Below are 14,006 nucleotides of genomic sequence, written 5' to 3'. Positions count from 1 at the left end.
CGTACACACTGTATGCACTCATACACACTGTACACACACACACACACAGATGCACTCGTACACACTGTATGCACTCATACACACTGTACACACACAGATGCACTCGTACACACTGTATGCACTCATACACACTGTATGCACTCACACACACAGATGCACCTGTAACAACACATTACACTGCACCTATCTTACTACTATGGTTGACCCTGTAACAACACGATACACTGCACCTATCATACTACTATGGCTGACCCTGTAACAACACATTACACTGCACCTATCATACCACTATGGCTGAACCTGTAACAACACATTACACTGCACCTATCATACTACTATTGTTGACCCTGTAACAACACATTACACTGCACCTATCATACTACTATGGCTGACCCTGTAACACAACACATTACACTGCACCTATCATACTACTATGACTGACCCTGTAAAACAACACATTACACTGCACCTATCATACTACTATGGCTGACCCTGTAACAACACATTACACTGCACCTATCATACTACTATGGCTGACCCTGTAAAACAACACCTATCATACTACTATGGCTGACCCTGTAAAACAACACATTACACTGCACCTATCATACTACTATGGCTGACCCTGTAAAACAACACCTATCATACTACTATGACTGACCCTGTAAAACAACACCTATCATACTACTATGGCTGACCCTGTAACAACACATTACACTGCACCTATCATACTACTATGGCTGACCCTGTAACAACACCTATCATACTACTATGGCTGACCCTGTAAAACAACACCTATCATACTACTATGACTGACCCTGTAAAACAACACCTATCATACTACTATGGCTGACCCTGTAACAACACATTACACTGCACCTATCATACTACTATGACTGACCCTGTAAAACAACACCTATCATACTACTATGACTGACCCTGTAAAACAACACATTACACTGCACCTATCATACTACTATGTCTGACCCTGTAAAACAACACCTATCATACTACTATGTCTGACCCTGTAAAACAACACCTATCATACTACTATGGCTGACCCTGTAACAACACATTACACTGCACCTATCATACTACAATGGCTGACCCTGTAACAACACATTACACTGCACCTATCATACTACTATGGCTGACCCTGTAAAACAACACCTATCATACTACTATGGCTGACCCTGTAACAACACATTACACTGCACCTATCATACTACTATGGCTGACCCTGTAACAACACATTACACTGCACCTATCATACTACTATGGCTGACCCTGTAAAACAACACCTATCATACTACTATGGCTGACCCTGTAACAACACATTACACTGCACCTATCATACTACTATGGCTGACCCTGTAAAACAACACATTACACTGCACCTATCATACTACTATGGCTGACCCTGGAACAACACATTACACTGCACCTATCATACTACTATGACTGACCCTGGAACAACACATTACACTGCACCTATCATACTACTATGGCTGACCCTGGAACAACACATTACACTGCACCTATCATACTACTATGACTGACCCTGGAACAACACATTACACTGCACCTATCATACTACTATGGCTGACCCTGTAAAACAACACATTACACTGCACCTATCATACTACTATGGCTGACCCTGTAACAACACATTACACTGCACCTATCATACTACTATGGCTGACCCTGTAACAACACATTACACTGCACCTATCATACTACTATGGCTGACCCTGGAACAACACATTACACTGCACCTATCATACTACTATGGCTGACCCTGGAACAACACATTACACTGCACCTATCATACTACTATGGCTGACCCTGGAACAACACATTACACTGCACCTATCATACTACTATGGCTGACCCTGTAAAACAACACATTACACTGCACCTATCATACTACTATGGCTGACCCTGTAAAACAACACATTACACTGCACCTATCATACTACTATGGCTGACCCTGTAAAACAACACCTATCATACTACTATGGCTGACCCTGTAAAACAACACCTATCATACTACTATGGCTGACCCTGGAACAACACATTACACTGCACCTATCATACTACTATGGCTGACCCTGTAAAACAACACATTACACTGCACCTATCATACTACAATGGCTGACCCTGTAACAACACATTACACTGCACCTATCATACTACTATGGCTGACCCTGTAAAACAACACATTACACTGCACCTATCATACTACTATGGCTGACCCTGTAAAACAACACATTACACTGCACCTATCATACTACTATGGCTGACCCTGTAACAACACATTACACTGCACCTATCATACTACTATGGCTGACCCTGTAACAACACATTACACTGCACCTATCATACTACTATGGCTGACCCTGTAACAACACATTACACTGCACCTATCATACTACTATGGCTGACCCTGTAACAACACATTACTCTGCACCTATCATACTACTATGACTGACCCTGTAACAACACATTACACTGCACCTATCATACTACTATGGCTGACCCTGTAAAACAACACCTATCATACTACTATGGCTGACCCTGTAAAACAACACCTATCATACTACTATGGCTGACCCTGGAACAACACATTACACTGCACCTATCATACTACTATGGCTGACCCTGTAAAACAACACATTACACTGCACCTATCATACTACAATGGCTGACCCTGTAACAACACATTACACTGCACCTATCATACTACTATGGCTGACCCTGTAAAACAACACATTACACTGCACCTATCATACTACTATGGCTGACCCTGTAAAACAACACATTACACTGCACCTATCATACTACTATGGCTGACCCTGTAACAACACATTACACTGCACCTATCATACTACTATGGCTGACCCTGGAACAACACATTACACTGCACCTATCATACTACTATGGCTGACCCTGTAACAACACATTACACTGCACCTATCATACTACTATGGCTGACCCTGGAACAACACATTACACTGCACCTATCATACTACTATTGTTGACCCTGTAAAACAACACATTACACTGCACCTATCATACTACTATTGTTGACCCTGTAAAACAACACATTACACTGCACCTATCTGTTGTATGTGACAATAAAACATAATCAAATCCTTAAAGTGGTTGATTCAGGCTGCATTATTTGAAAGTACGGTACTGAAATACACAGAAAATATGTATTTAAATAACAAATAATCATTTTTTTGATTCCAGGTCTGACACACACAATTTGTTTTTTGTAGTCATTTTGTTTTATGCATTTTGTTTTATGAGGTATTTGTCTTTTAGGTCACCAAGAGAACAACAGCTTCTGTTCCGTGAACATCAACATCGGCCCGGGGGACTGTGAGTGGTTCTCTGTGCCCCAGCCTTACTGGGGAATCATCAACCACTTCTGTGAAAAGTACGTCAACAAAAATCTCCTGCTTCTAACTGAACACAAAGTGGATCTCCTACCTCTGTTTGTTTACAGCCAATACAATCTGAAGTCACATACAAGTCTAACTCTGATTTGACTATAGTGGACTTAATGCTAATAAAAGGAAAATCATTTTTTTCATATTTTCATTCATTGTAGAAATGATGTAACACTGTATTTGATTTGATCAACTGCAAGGAGTCGGCAGTATTTGTATTTCTAACATCCTGTGTGTGTCTCTCCTCCAGGAACAACATCAACTTCCTGATGGGTTCATGGTGGCCCAACCTGGAGGACCTGTACGAGGCAGATGTCCCTGTGTACCGCTTCATCCAGCGCCCCGGAGACCTGGTGTGGCTAAACACGGGCACCGTCCACTGGGTCCAGGCCATCGGCTGGTGCAACAACATCGCCTGGAACGTAGGCCCCCTCACTGGTAAGACGGGGAGAACAAGGGGATATGCTTACTATGAATATGCATCATTTAAATATGATAGATGGATTCTGATAAGCCTTGACATTGTGATATTGAAATGATATTGTCATTAATACCCCCTTCTACCTTCTCTCCCCCTCTGTCACCCTCACTTTCGCTTTATCTTTCTCCCCCGCTCTCTCTTGATCTCTCTGTCTCTCTCGCTCTCTCTCTTTCTCTCTCTCTCTTTCTGTCGCTCGCTCGCTCTCTCTTTCTGTCTCTCTCTTTCTGTCTCTCTCTCTTTCTGTCTCTCTCTTTCTGTCTCTCTCTCTTTCTGTCTCTCTCTCTTTCTGTCTCTCTCTCTTTCTGTCTCTCTCTCTTTCTGTCTCTCTCTCTTTCTGTCTCTCTCTCTTTCTGTCTCTCTCTCTTTCTGTCTCTCTCTCTTTCTGTCTCTCTCTCTTTCTGTCTCTCTCTCTTTCTGTCTCTCTCTCTTTCTGTCTCTCTCTCTTTCTGTCTCTCTCTCTTTCTGTCTCTCTCTCTCTTTCTGTCTCTCTCTCTCTTTCTGTCTCTCTCTCTCTTTCTGTCTCTCTCTCTCTTTCTGTCTCTCTCTCTCTTTCTGTCTCTCTCTCTCTTTCTGTCTCTCTCTCTCTTTCTGTCTCTCTCTCTCTTTCTGTCTCTCTCTCTCTTTCTGTCTCTCTCTCTCTTTCTGTCTCTCTCTCTCTTTCTGTCTCTCTCTCTCTTTCTGTCTCTCTCTCTCTTTCTGTCTCTCTCTCTCTTTCTGTCTCTCTCTCTCTTTCTGGCTCTCTCTCTCTTTCTGGCTCTCTCTCTCTTTCTGGCTCTCTCTCTCTTTCTGGCTCTCTCTCTCTTTCTGGCTCTCTCTCTCTTTCTGGCTCTCTCTCTCTTTCTGGCTCTCTCTCTCTTTCTGGCTCTCTCTCTCTTTCTGGCTCTCTCTCTCTTTCTGGCTCTCTTTCTCTTTCTGGCTCTTTCTCTCCCTCCCTCCCTCCTCAGCCTACCAGTATAAGCTGGCAGCAGAGCGATATGAATGGAATAAGCTGCAGAGCGTCAAGTCCATTGTTCCCATGATACACCTCTCCTGGAACATGGCCAGGAATATCAAAGTCTCCGACAGCAAGCTCTTCCAGATGATCAAGTGAGTCTCTCTCTCACACACACACACACACACACACAATTCCCTTTCGCTCGCCCTCTCACTCATACACACTTGTGCACGCACACACACACCTAACCCCTGTGTCTCTCGGTCTCTGCTAGGTACTGTCTTCTGCGGACATTGAAGCAGTGTCAGATGGTGCGGGAGCTACTGCAGGCGTCAGGCAAGGAGCTGGTGTGGCACGGCAGGACCAGGGACGAGCCCGCACACTACTGCAGCATCTGTGAGGTACACACACACACACTGTCCTTGCGGGGCCCAAACAATTGATTCCCATTCAAAATCCTATTTTCCCTAAGCAGGGTTTCCGTTAGCCGGTGATGATTTAAAAAAGGAGGTATAGCTGATTATGTAAAACTGTTGCCGACCAAAACGACTGGGAGAAACAATTATCCCATTGCTAAATAATTCTTTTTATTAATTGATGGTAATACCACTTCATAGAAATACAGTTGACCGTCATGCTTATCAGTCTATTGGTTAATTTGCCTAATTTACTGGAATTAAATTGGCCAGGTTTTTTTTCTTTCTTCATTAGTCACCATGTATCTTATTTGTCCAACACAACTATCACATGCGTACAGCATACAGAGTCTATTCTGAGCGGGATTTCTCCTGCTGCTCCTCAGCTGGTTGCTGCTGGAGTAAAACATGTGGTTCTCCTGCTGCTCCTCAGCTGGTTGCTGCTGGAGTAAAACATGTGGTTCTCCTGCTGCTCCTCAGCTGGTTGCTGCTGGAGTAAAACGTGCTTCTCCTGCTGCTCCTCAGCTGGTTGCTGCTGGAGTAAAACGTGCTTCTCCTGCTGCTCCTCAGCTGGTTGATGCTGGAGTAAAACGTGCTTCTCCTGCTGCTCCTCAGCTGGTTGCTGCTGGAGTAAAACATGTGGTTCTCCTGCTGCTCCTCAGCTGGTTGCTGCTGGAGTAAAACATGTGCTTCTCCTGCTGCTCCTCAGCTGGTTGCTGCTGGAGTAAAACGTGCTTCTCCTGCTGCTCCTCAGCTGGTTGCTGCTGGAGTAAAACATGTGGTTCTCCTGCTGCTCCTCAGCTGGTTGCTGCTGGAGTAAAACATGTGGTTCTCCTGCTGCTCCTCAGCTGGTTGCTGCTGGAGTAAAACATGTGGTTCTCCTGCTGCTCCTCAGCTGGTTGCTGCTGGAGTAAAACATGTGGTTCTCCTGCTGCTCCTCAGCTGGTTGCTGCTGGAGTAAAACATGTGGTTCTCCTGCTGCTCCTCAGCTGGTTGCTGCTGGAGTAAAACATGCTTCTTCTCCTGCTGCTCCTCAGCTGGTTACTGCTGGAGTAAAACATGCTTCTTCTCCTGCTGCTCCTCAGCTGGTTGCTGCTGGAGTAAAACATGCTTCTTCTCCTGCTGCTCCTCAGCTGGTTGCTGCTGGAGTAAAACATGCTTCTTCTCCTGCTGCTCCTCAGCTGGTTGCTGCTGGAGTAAAACATGTAGTGCACGATTTAAAAAGAGCTACTATTTTTATTTCTCAACTGGTAGTTGAAGCACGCCTCCCATTCACCATTCAGGTGCAGGCAACAGGATATCAGCATTTCACCCACCACTTAACAATGTGAGCTGGAGGCAGTATGCATTTTAAAACATACTCTATTATTTGTATCCTGACTGTTTTATTTCATGTTATGAGGCATGTCCTCCCTGCTTCAAATCCGACCATGGAAACGAGGCAATTCTTTTATAAAGATTTATAGGAGGTGCGTGAGTTTCAAGTTTGGGGAAGCCTACCATTGGATTTCATATAAACCTTATTTCGTTGTCCGGAAGCCGAAGGCACAATCCTAGTCGTATTAGCAACCCATCCTAGTTTTTACATCATCACATTACCACTCTAAGTTTCTAACTGTTCAGATATGGAAACACTATCAGGTGCTCTGTTCAGATATGGAGACACTATCAGGTGCTCTGTTCAGATATGGAAACACTATCAGGTGCTCTGTTCAGATATGGAAACACTATCAGGTGCTCTGTTCAGATATGGAAACACTATCAGGTGCTCTGTTCAGATATGGAGACACTATCAGGTGCTCTGTTCAGATATGGAAACACTATCAGGTGCTCTGTTCAGATATGGAAACACTATCAGGTGCTCTGTTCAGATATGGAAACACTATCAGGTGCTCTGTTCAGATATGGAAACACTATCAGGTGCTCTGTTCAGATATGGAAACACTATCAGGTGCTCTGTTCAGATATGGAAACACTATCAGGCGCTCTGTTCAGATATGGAAACACTATCAGGTGCTCTGTTCAGATATGGAAACACTATCAGGTGCTCTGTTCAGATATGGAAACACTATCAGGTGCTCTGTTCAGATATGGAAACACTATCAGGTGCTCTGTAGTAAAAGCAAAAAACACACATGTACCTCTCCTCACACACTCACTCTTGCTCTATTTCCAGGTGGAGGTGTTTGCCCTACTGTTTGTAACCAGTGAGAGTAACAGCAGGAAGACATACGTGGTGCACTGTCAGGACTGTGCCCGTAGGGGGAGCTCTAACCTGGACAGATTTGTGGTGCTGGAGCAGTACAAGATGGACGACCTCACACAGGTCTACGACCAGTTCACACTCGTAAGTCAACAAGGACATTAGTGACTATATGATGACCAGTAGGTTAACACTTGAACATCTAAAGCATTCATTTTGACTGCTTGTGAATTTAAAACCGTTTATTACTCTGCCATGCCCCCCTCCCCGTCTTTGACTTTTTCTATAATTGTCGTTGTTAGAGTCTTAATTTCACAAACAGACCTGGAGTTCTAACCAGCATGCCATTTTATGAATGGTTTTCCTCCTCCTTCCCGACAGTAGGGCATGCTCTGCTCCTTCTCACAACAGTGGAAGGTACGGTGCCCAGTTGATACCCTGGGCTCCCGAGTGGGGCAGCGGTCTAAGGCACTGCATCTCCATGCTAGAGGCGTCACTACAGACCCTGATTCGATTCCAGGCTCTATCACAACCGGCCGTGATTGGGAGTCCCAAAGGGCGAACCTAAATTGTTTCTAATTTCAGACATATAACAGATAAAATAAATGAAGAAAAAAGTAAGATGGATGGGAACGGGGGAGAATGGATGAGTTGATGAGCGAGGGGACACAAACAATGCATTATTGTGTAATCACCAATTGTGACCGACCGTCTCGATTCGTTCGGTCTTATGTAGTAAAATTTGAAATTGTGTTTTTTACATTCGATAAAAGTAGACTCGGAGCTCTAAAATTGTATGTCATACACTACAGTTGAGGAACGATGGGAAAGTAATTCTGCTTTGAAAGTTGATAAACTTGTAAAATCACTTTTGAGAAAATGCCATTTGTAAGTTTGGTACTACTACTGGAGAGCCCTTTGTCTACACCCATTCAGCATCGTTCACACCCTCTTAAGCTTTAGCCCCACCCATCTCTTTAAGAATTCACAAGTGAGGCCATGTACTAAACAGCCAAAGATTAAAAGACTAAAGGTTGATTTATACTACTGGTGTGTTTGTAAATTTAATCTGGAGTGCCAGGGTGTTTTCTGGGAGTTCGTAAAACTGAGTGTTCTAACAGAGCTGGTTAGGCTGTTTTTATGTTATCCAGAGCTTTGGTGACTGCAACTGTGCTGCTGGCAACAATTTTAATTGTTTTTTTGCCAACGTTCACTGACACCGGCCATATTCAACAGGGTGTTGAGCGTTCGTAAATGTGTCAGTTATTCTGTGCTCTAGCTAGCTAGCTAGGTAAACAATGAACCATAATCCCATCTCAAAACATTACTACCCTGCATGAATCTGCAGGTAGCTAACCAACCAGGTTCAATGTTAGCTAGCTAACATTAGGCTATAATTAGCAAAGCAAATGGCTCTGAGATACGAATTATATTACTACACAGATCATACATGTAACATTAGCTAGCAAGCCAGACAGCTTTAACAGTACACTTAAAGTTTAAATGAAAGCGACAAAATTAGAAACGTGTAATATCTGAAAATATAGCTAGCTATACTATCTTACCTGTATACATGGATGGACACTTCTCACTCGCTGTCACGGATTCCACATAGTTTGAAGATGTAATCCGGAGACGGGTGATTTATACAACAGCCTTCTGTGTGTTCTCTTTTCCACTCCGTCTGCATATTTGCAATCAAACGGCAGAATTTTCTGCATTTCCTTAGCTCTCATACTCTAATTCCACTGATTTCAAAACTCGGTCCACCAGACAGTGGAGAGCAACACTTATGCAGTTCTACTATGTGATATCTTTTACAAAGCCCCATTAGAAAGGATTACCTTCACATACTGACCAGCTAATATTATAGACATAAGCTCGCTACATGGCAGACCAATCTGAACTCATCTCTCGGCATGTCCAGCTCACTCATTATCTCAGCCAATCGTGGCTCGCGGGAAGATTGCTGACTTTTTATATGGCTAAACCAACTAGGTTCATAATTTAGCAATTGTATTTGTATATACAGATGGCATACATCATTTAAAAGCTTAACTTCTTGTTAATCCAGACGCTTTGTCAGATTTCAAAAAGGCTTTACGCGAAAGCACACCATGCGATTATCTGAGGACAGCACCCCGCACACAAAAGCATTACATACATTTTCCAACCAAGCAGATGCGTCACGGAAGTCAGAAATAGCGATAAAATAAAACACTTACCTTTGAAGATCTTCATCTGGTTGCAATCACAAGGTTCCCAGCTACATAACAAATTAAGTTTCAATGGCGCGCTTGACTCAGTAATCCACCTGTTTCCCTCGTTGAAAATGCATACAAAATGAATCCCGTAAACTTCTTCTAAACAAGTCAAACAACGTTCCTAATCAATCCTCAGGTACCCTAATATGTAAATAAAAGATCAAATTTAAGACAGAGAATAGCGGAGATAAATAACGAAGTATGCACACTCACCGGAACGCTCTACAAACACTACAGCCAAAATGGGAGCAACTTAGAAAAACTACAAATTCTAGCAATTTTTTTAAGAAACGAGCCTAAAACTCTTTCTAAAGACTGTTGAAATCTAGTGGAAGGCCTAGGAACTGCAATCTTGTAGGACTTCCTTTTATATTCCCAGCCATTGTAATCAGATGTGAGCTGGGGGGGGGGGGGGGGGGGGGGGATTCTGGATGCATTGTCCTCGGGTTTTTGTCTGCCATATCAGTTATGTTATACACAGACAATATTTTAACAGTTTTGGAAACTTTAGCGTGTTTTCTATCCAAAACTACCATATCCTAGCTTCTGGGCCTGAGTAACAGGCAGTTTACTTTGGGCACCTCATTCATCCAAACTTCTGAACACTGCCCCCTAGCACGAAGAAGTTACTGCTGCTGGTGACTACACCAGATACTGACTGTTACTTTTGATCCCCCCCCCCCCCCCCCCCCCCCCCCCCCCTTGTTCAGGGACACATTATTCCATTTCTGTGGAACTTGTTCAATTAATTTCTCAGTTGTTGAATCTTGCTATGTTCATACAAATATTTACACATGTTAAGTTTGCTGAAAAAAACGCAGTTGACAGTGAGAGGACGTTTCTTTTTTAGTTTAGTTACTGTCCCAAGGATGGAGGTTTAAACAAGTGGAAAAATGGACACTGAAACAGAAGGAAATGGGCATTATGCAAGGAGTCAACATTCACTTCACTAAGCTATCATTCTTCCTTGCATAATTACTGCAGTCACTTCCACATGGTGTCAATAAGTGAGCACCCTTTAAAAAGCATTACCCTACACATGGTGTCAATACGTGGGCACCCCTTAAAAAGCATTACCCTACACATGGTGTCAATAAGTGAGCACCCCTTAAAAAGCATTACCCTACACATGGTGTCAATACGTGGGCACCCCTTAAAAAGCATTACCCTACACATGGTGTCAATACGTGGGCACCCCTTAAAAAGCATTACCCTACACATGGTGTCAATATTTGGGCACCCCTTAAAAGCATTACCCTACACATGGTGTCAATAAGTGGGAACCCCTTGAAAAGCATTACCCTACACATGGTGTCAATACTTGGGCACCCCTTAAAAGCATTACCCTACACATGGTGTCAATAAGTGAGCACCCCTTAAAAAGCATTACCCTACACATGGTGTCAATACTTGGGCACCCCTTAAAAGCATTACCCTACACATGGTGTCAATAAGTGGGAACCCCTTGAAAAGCATTACCTACACACTAGTGAGTCAAAATTCATATTAGTTCAAGTAAGAGTCTGAGCATGCACACTTTTTTTTTTTAAAGGTACTAGCTTGTTCATTAGTAAGTCTTTAACCAGTTTACATGAATCTCATCTCTCTCTCATCCCTATCTCATTCTCCCTCTACAGGCTCCTCCTCTGCCATCATTGTCTTGACGGTAACATTCTGTTGTTCTGAGGACAATAAGAATCCATGCTGGACTCCCAGAACCCACCGGAAGCCCCTTTTCTGATATTCAGGAAGTGAGCCAGCAGTCCTCCACTGCTTTTTGTAGAAATTCCACAAGGCAGCTGGGTGAAAAGCTGTGTGTCTATGCAACCTGTCCAGAGTGGTGAGGTGTCTCCTCCTAGAGGACTGGAGGGGGAGGGCATTACTCCTGCCTCCACCACCAGCCGTGGTGGAAAAAGTACCCCATTGTCATACTTGAGTAGAAGTAAAGATACCTTAATAGAAATGACTCAAGTAAAAGTGAAAGTCACCCAGTAAAATACTACTTGAGAAAGTCTAAAACTATATGGTTTTAAATATACATCAGTATCAAAAGTACATGTAATTGCTAAAATATACGTAATCAAAAGTAAAAGTATAAATAATTACAAATTTCTTATATTAGGCAAAGCAGACGGACACATTTTATAATTTTTTTCATTTACAGATAGCCAGGGGCACACTCCCAACACTCAGATATCATTAACAAATGACGCATTTGTGGTTAGTGAGTCTGCCAGATCAGAGGCAGTAGGGATGACCAGGGATGTTCTCTTGATAAGTGTGTGAATTAGACCATTTTCCTGTCCTGCTAAGCATTTCAAGTGTAACGAGTACTTTTGTGTGTCAGGGAAAATGTATGGAGTAAAAAGTACATTTTCTTTAGAAATGTAGTGAAGTAAAAGTTGTCAAAAATATAAATAGTAAAGTACAGATACTCCCAAAAAAACTACTTAATTGCTGTCTGGCACAATAGCTGACAAAACTGATGACCGCATTTCTTTTGTATATATTTAGATAAAACTGGCAACAACATCACACACAAAGACTACTGACTTGATACACGTTTCCCTTTATTAATTCTGTTTGTGGGCTGATACAAACGTTCTCTGAGTAGGTCCCCCCCTTGAGTATAAGTCATAAAATCGCTGGTCTTTTGTATGTTAGTACATAGAAGTTGTCTTTCGGCAAGAAAATAAGAAAAAAAACATTTTGTAAAGTAATATATTTTTTTTACTGCCTATTTTGGAACCATATGGTTTGGTTCTGTAGGTAAAATAGTATTCTAATGAGAGAAATATTAACAGCCAAGTCACCAAGAGACTTTTATGGAATAAACTTTCTTTTCTTCTAATCTTGTAAATTTACACTATTTAAAAAATGTATATTTATTGCTTGAAAATATTTGTTGATCGAATGCTGTAATTTTTTCCCCCAGATTACCTGCCATTTAAAGGAGTTGTCATTTTATACACAACCCTTCCTACGTTTTATATATGAATAAAACTTCTTTAGCAAAGCATTTTTCCAGAGACTCCTTGAAATGGTTTTATTGTTTGAGTCATTAAAAAGAAGTTGTCTTTATTTACATCTGGAACTTCTCTCGTGTTTCTTCTCTGGTTTAATCTCTCCTCTGATGCACAGAGCTGCTGACCGCTTCACTACCTGATACTGGCTAGCCAAGGTCAGCTACTGACCGCTTCACTACCTGATACTGGCTAGCCAAGGTCAGCTGCTGACCGCTTCACTACCTGATACTGGCTAGCCAAGGTCAGCTACTGAGTGCTTCACTACCTGATAATGGCTAGCCAAGGTCAGCTACTGACCGCTTCACTACCTGATACTAGCTAGCCACGGTCAGCTACTGACCGCTTCACTACCTGATACTAGCTAGCCGAGGTCAGCTACTGACCGCTTCACTACCTGATACTAGCTAGCCGAGGTCAGCTACTGACCGCTTCACTACCTGATACTAGCTAGCCGAGGTCAGCTACTGACCGCTTCACTACCTGATAGTAGCTAGCCGAGGTCAGCTACTGACCGCTTCACTACCTGATACTAGCTAGCTGAGGTCAGCTACTGACCGCTTCACTACCTGATAGTAGCTAGCCGAGGTCAGCTACTGACCGCTTCACTACCTGATAGTAGCTAGCCGAGGTCAGCTACTGACCGCTTCACTACCTGATAGTAGCTAGCCGAGGTCAGCTACTGACCGCTTCACTACCTGATACTAGCTAGCCGAGGTCAGCTACTGACCGCTTCACTACCTGATACTAGCTAGCCGAGGTCAGCTACTGACCGCTTCACTACCTGATACTAGCTAGCCGAGGTCAGCTACTGACCGCTTCACTACCTGATACTAGCTAGCCGAGGTCAGCTACTGACCGCTTCACTACCTGATACTAGCTAGCCGAGGTCAGCTACTGACCGCTTCACTACCTGATACTAGCTAGCCGAGGTCAGCTACTGACCGCTTCACTACCTGATAATAGCTAGCCGAGGTCAGCTACTGACCGCTTCACTACCTGATAATAGCTAGCCGAGGTCAGCTACTGACCGCTTCACTACCTGATTCTAGCTAGCCGAGGTCAGCTACTGACCGCTTCACTACCTGATACTAGCTAGCCGAGGTCAGCTACTGACCGCTTCACTACCTGATACTAGCTAGCCGAGGTCAGCTACTGACCGCTTCACTACCTGATAGTAGCTAGCCGAGGTCAGCTACTGACCGCTTCACTACCTGATAGTAGCTA

At 43.2% G+C, this 14,006-nt stretch overlaps 1 protein-coding gene across 5 annotated transcripts in view; it reads left to right on the top strand.

Moving 5' to 3' along the window:
• Positions 1-12,841, top strand: part of LOC129820866 (lysine-specific demethylase 6A-like) — a 122,762-nt gene extending 109,921 nt beyond the window's left edge. For all 5 annotated transcript variants that reach the window (XM_055877916.1, XM_055877915.1, XM_055877913.1 and 2 more), the window contains 6 exons: positions 3,331-3,445; positions 3,709-3,896; positions 4,884-5,025; positions 5,148-5,274; positions 7,466-7,636; positions 11,394-12,841. In XM_055877916.1, coding sequence (XP_055733891.1) covers positions 3,331-3,445; positions 3,709-3,896; positions 4,884-5,025; positions 5,148-5,274; positions 7,466-7,636; positions 11,394-11,420 — 770 coding nt within the window. In that variant the 3' untranslated portion in view covers positions 11,421-12,841. The remainder of the gene's footprint in view (positions 1-3,330; positions 3,446-3,708; positions 3,897-4,883; positions 5,026-5,147; positions 5,275-7,465; positions 7,637-11,393) is intronic.
• The last annotated feature ends 1,165 nt before the right edge of the window (positions 12,842-14,006 follow it).

Source organism: Salvelinus fontinalis, chromosome 23 (genome assembly GCF_029448725.1).
Source record: "Salvelinus fontinalis isolate EN_2023a chromosome 23, ASM2944872v1, whole genome shotgun sequence".
Lineage (NCBI taxonomy): Eukaryota > Metazoa > Chordata > Actinopteri > Salmoniformes > Salmonidae > Salvelinus > Salvelinus fontinalis.
This window is presented reverse-complemented; position numbering and strand designations above follow the sequence as displayed.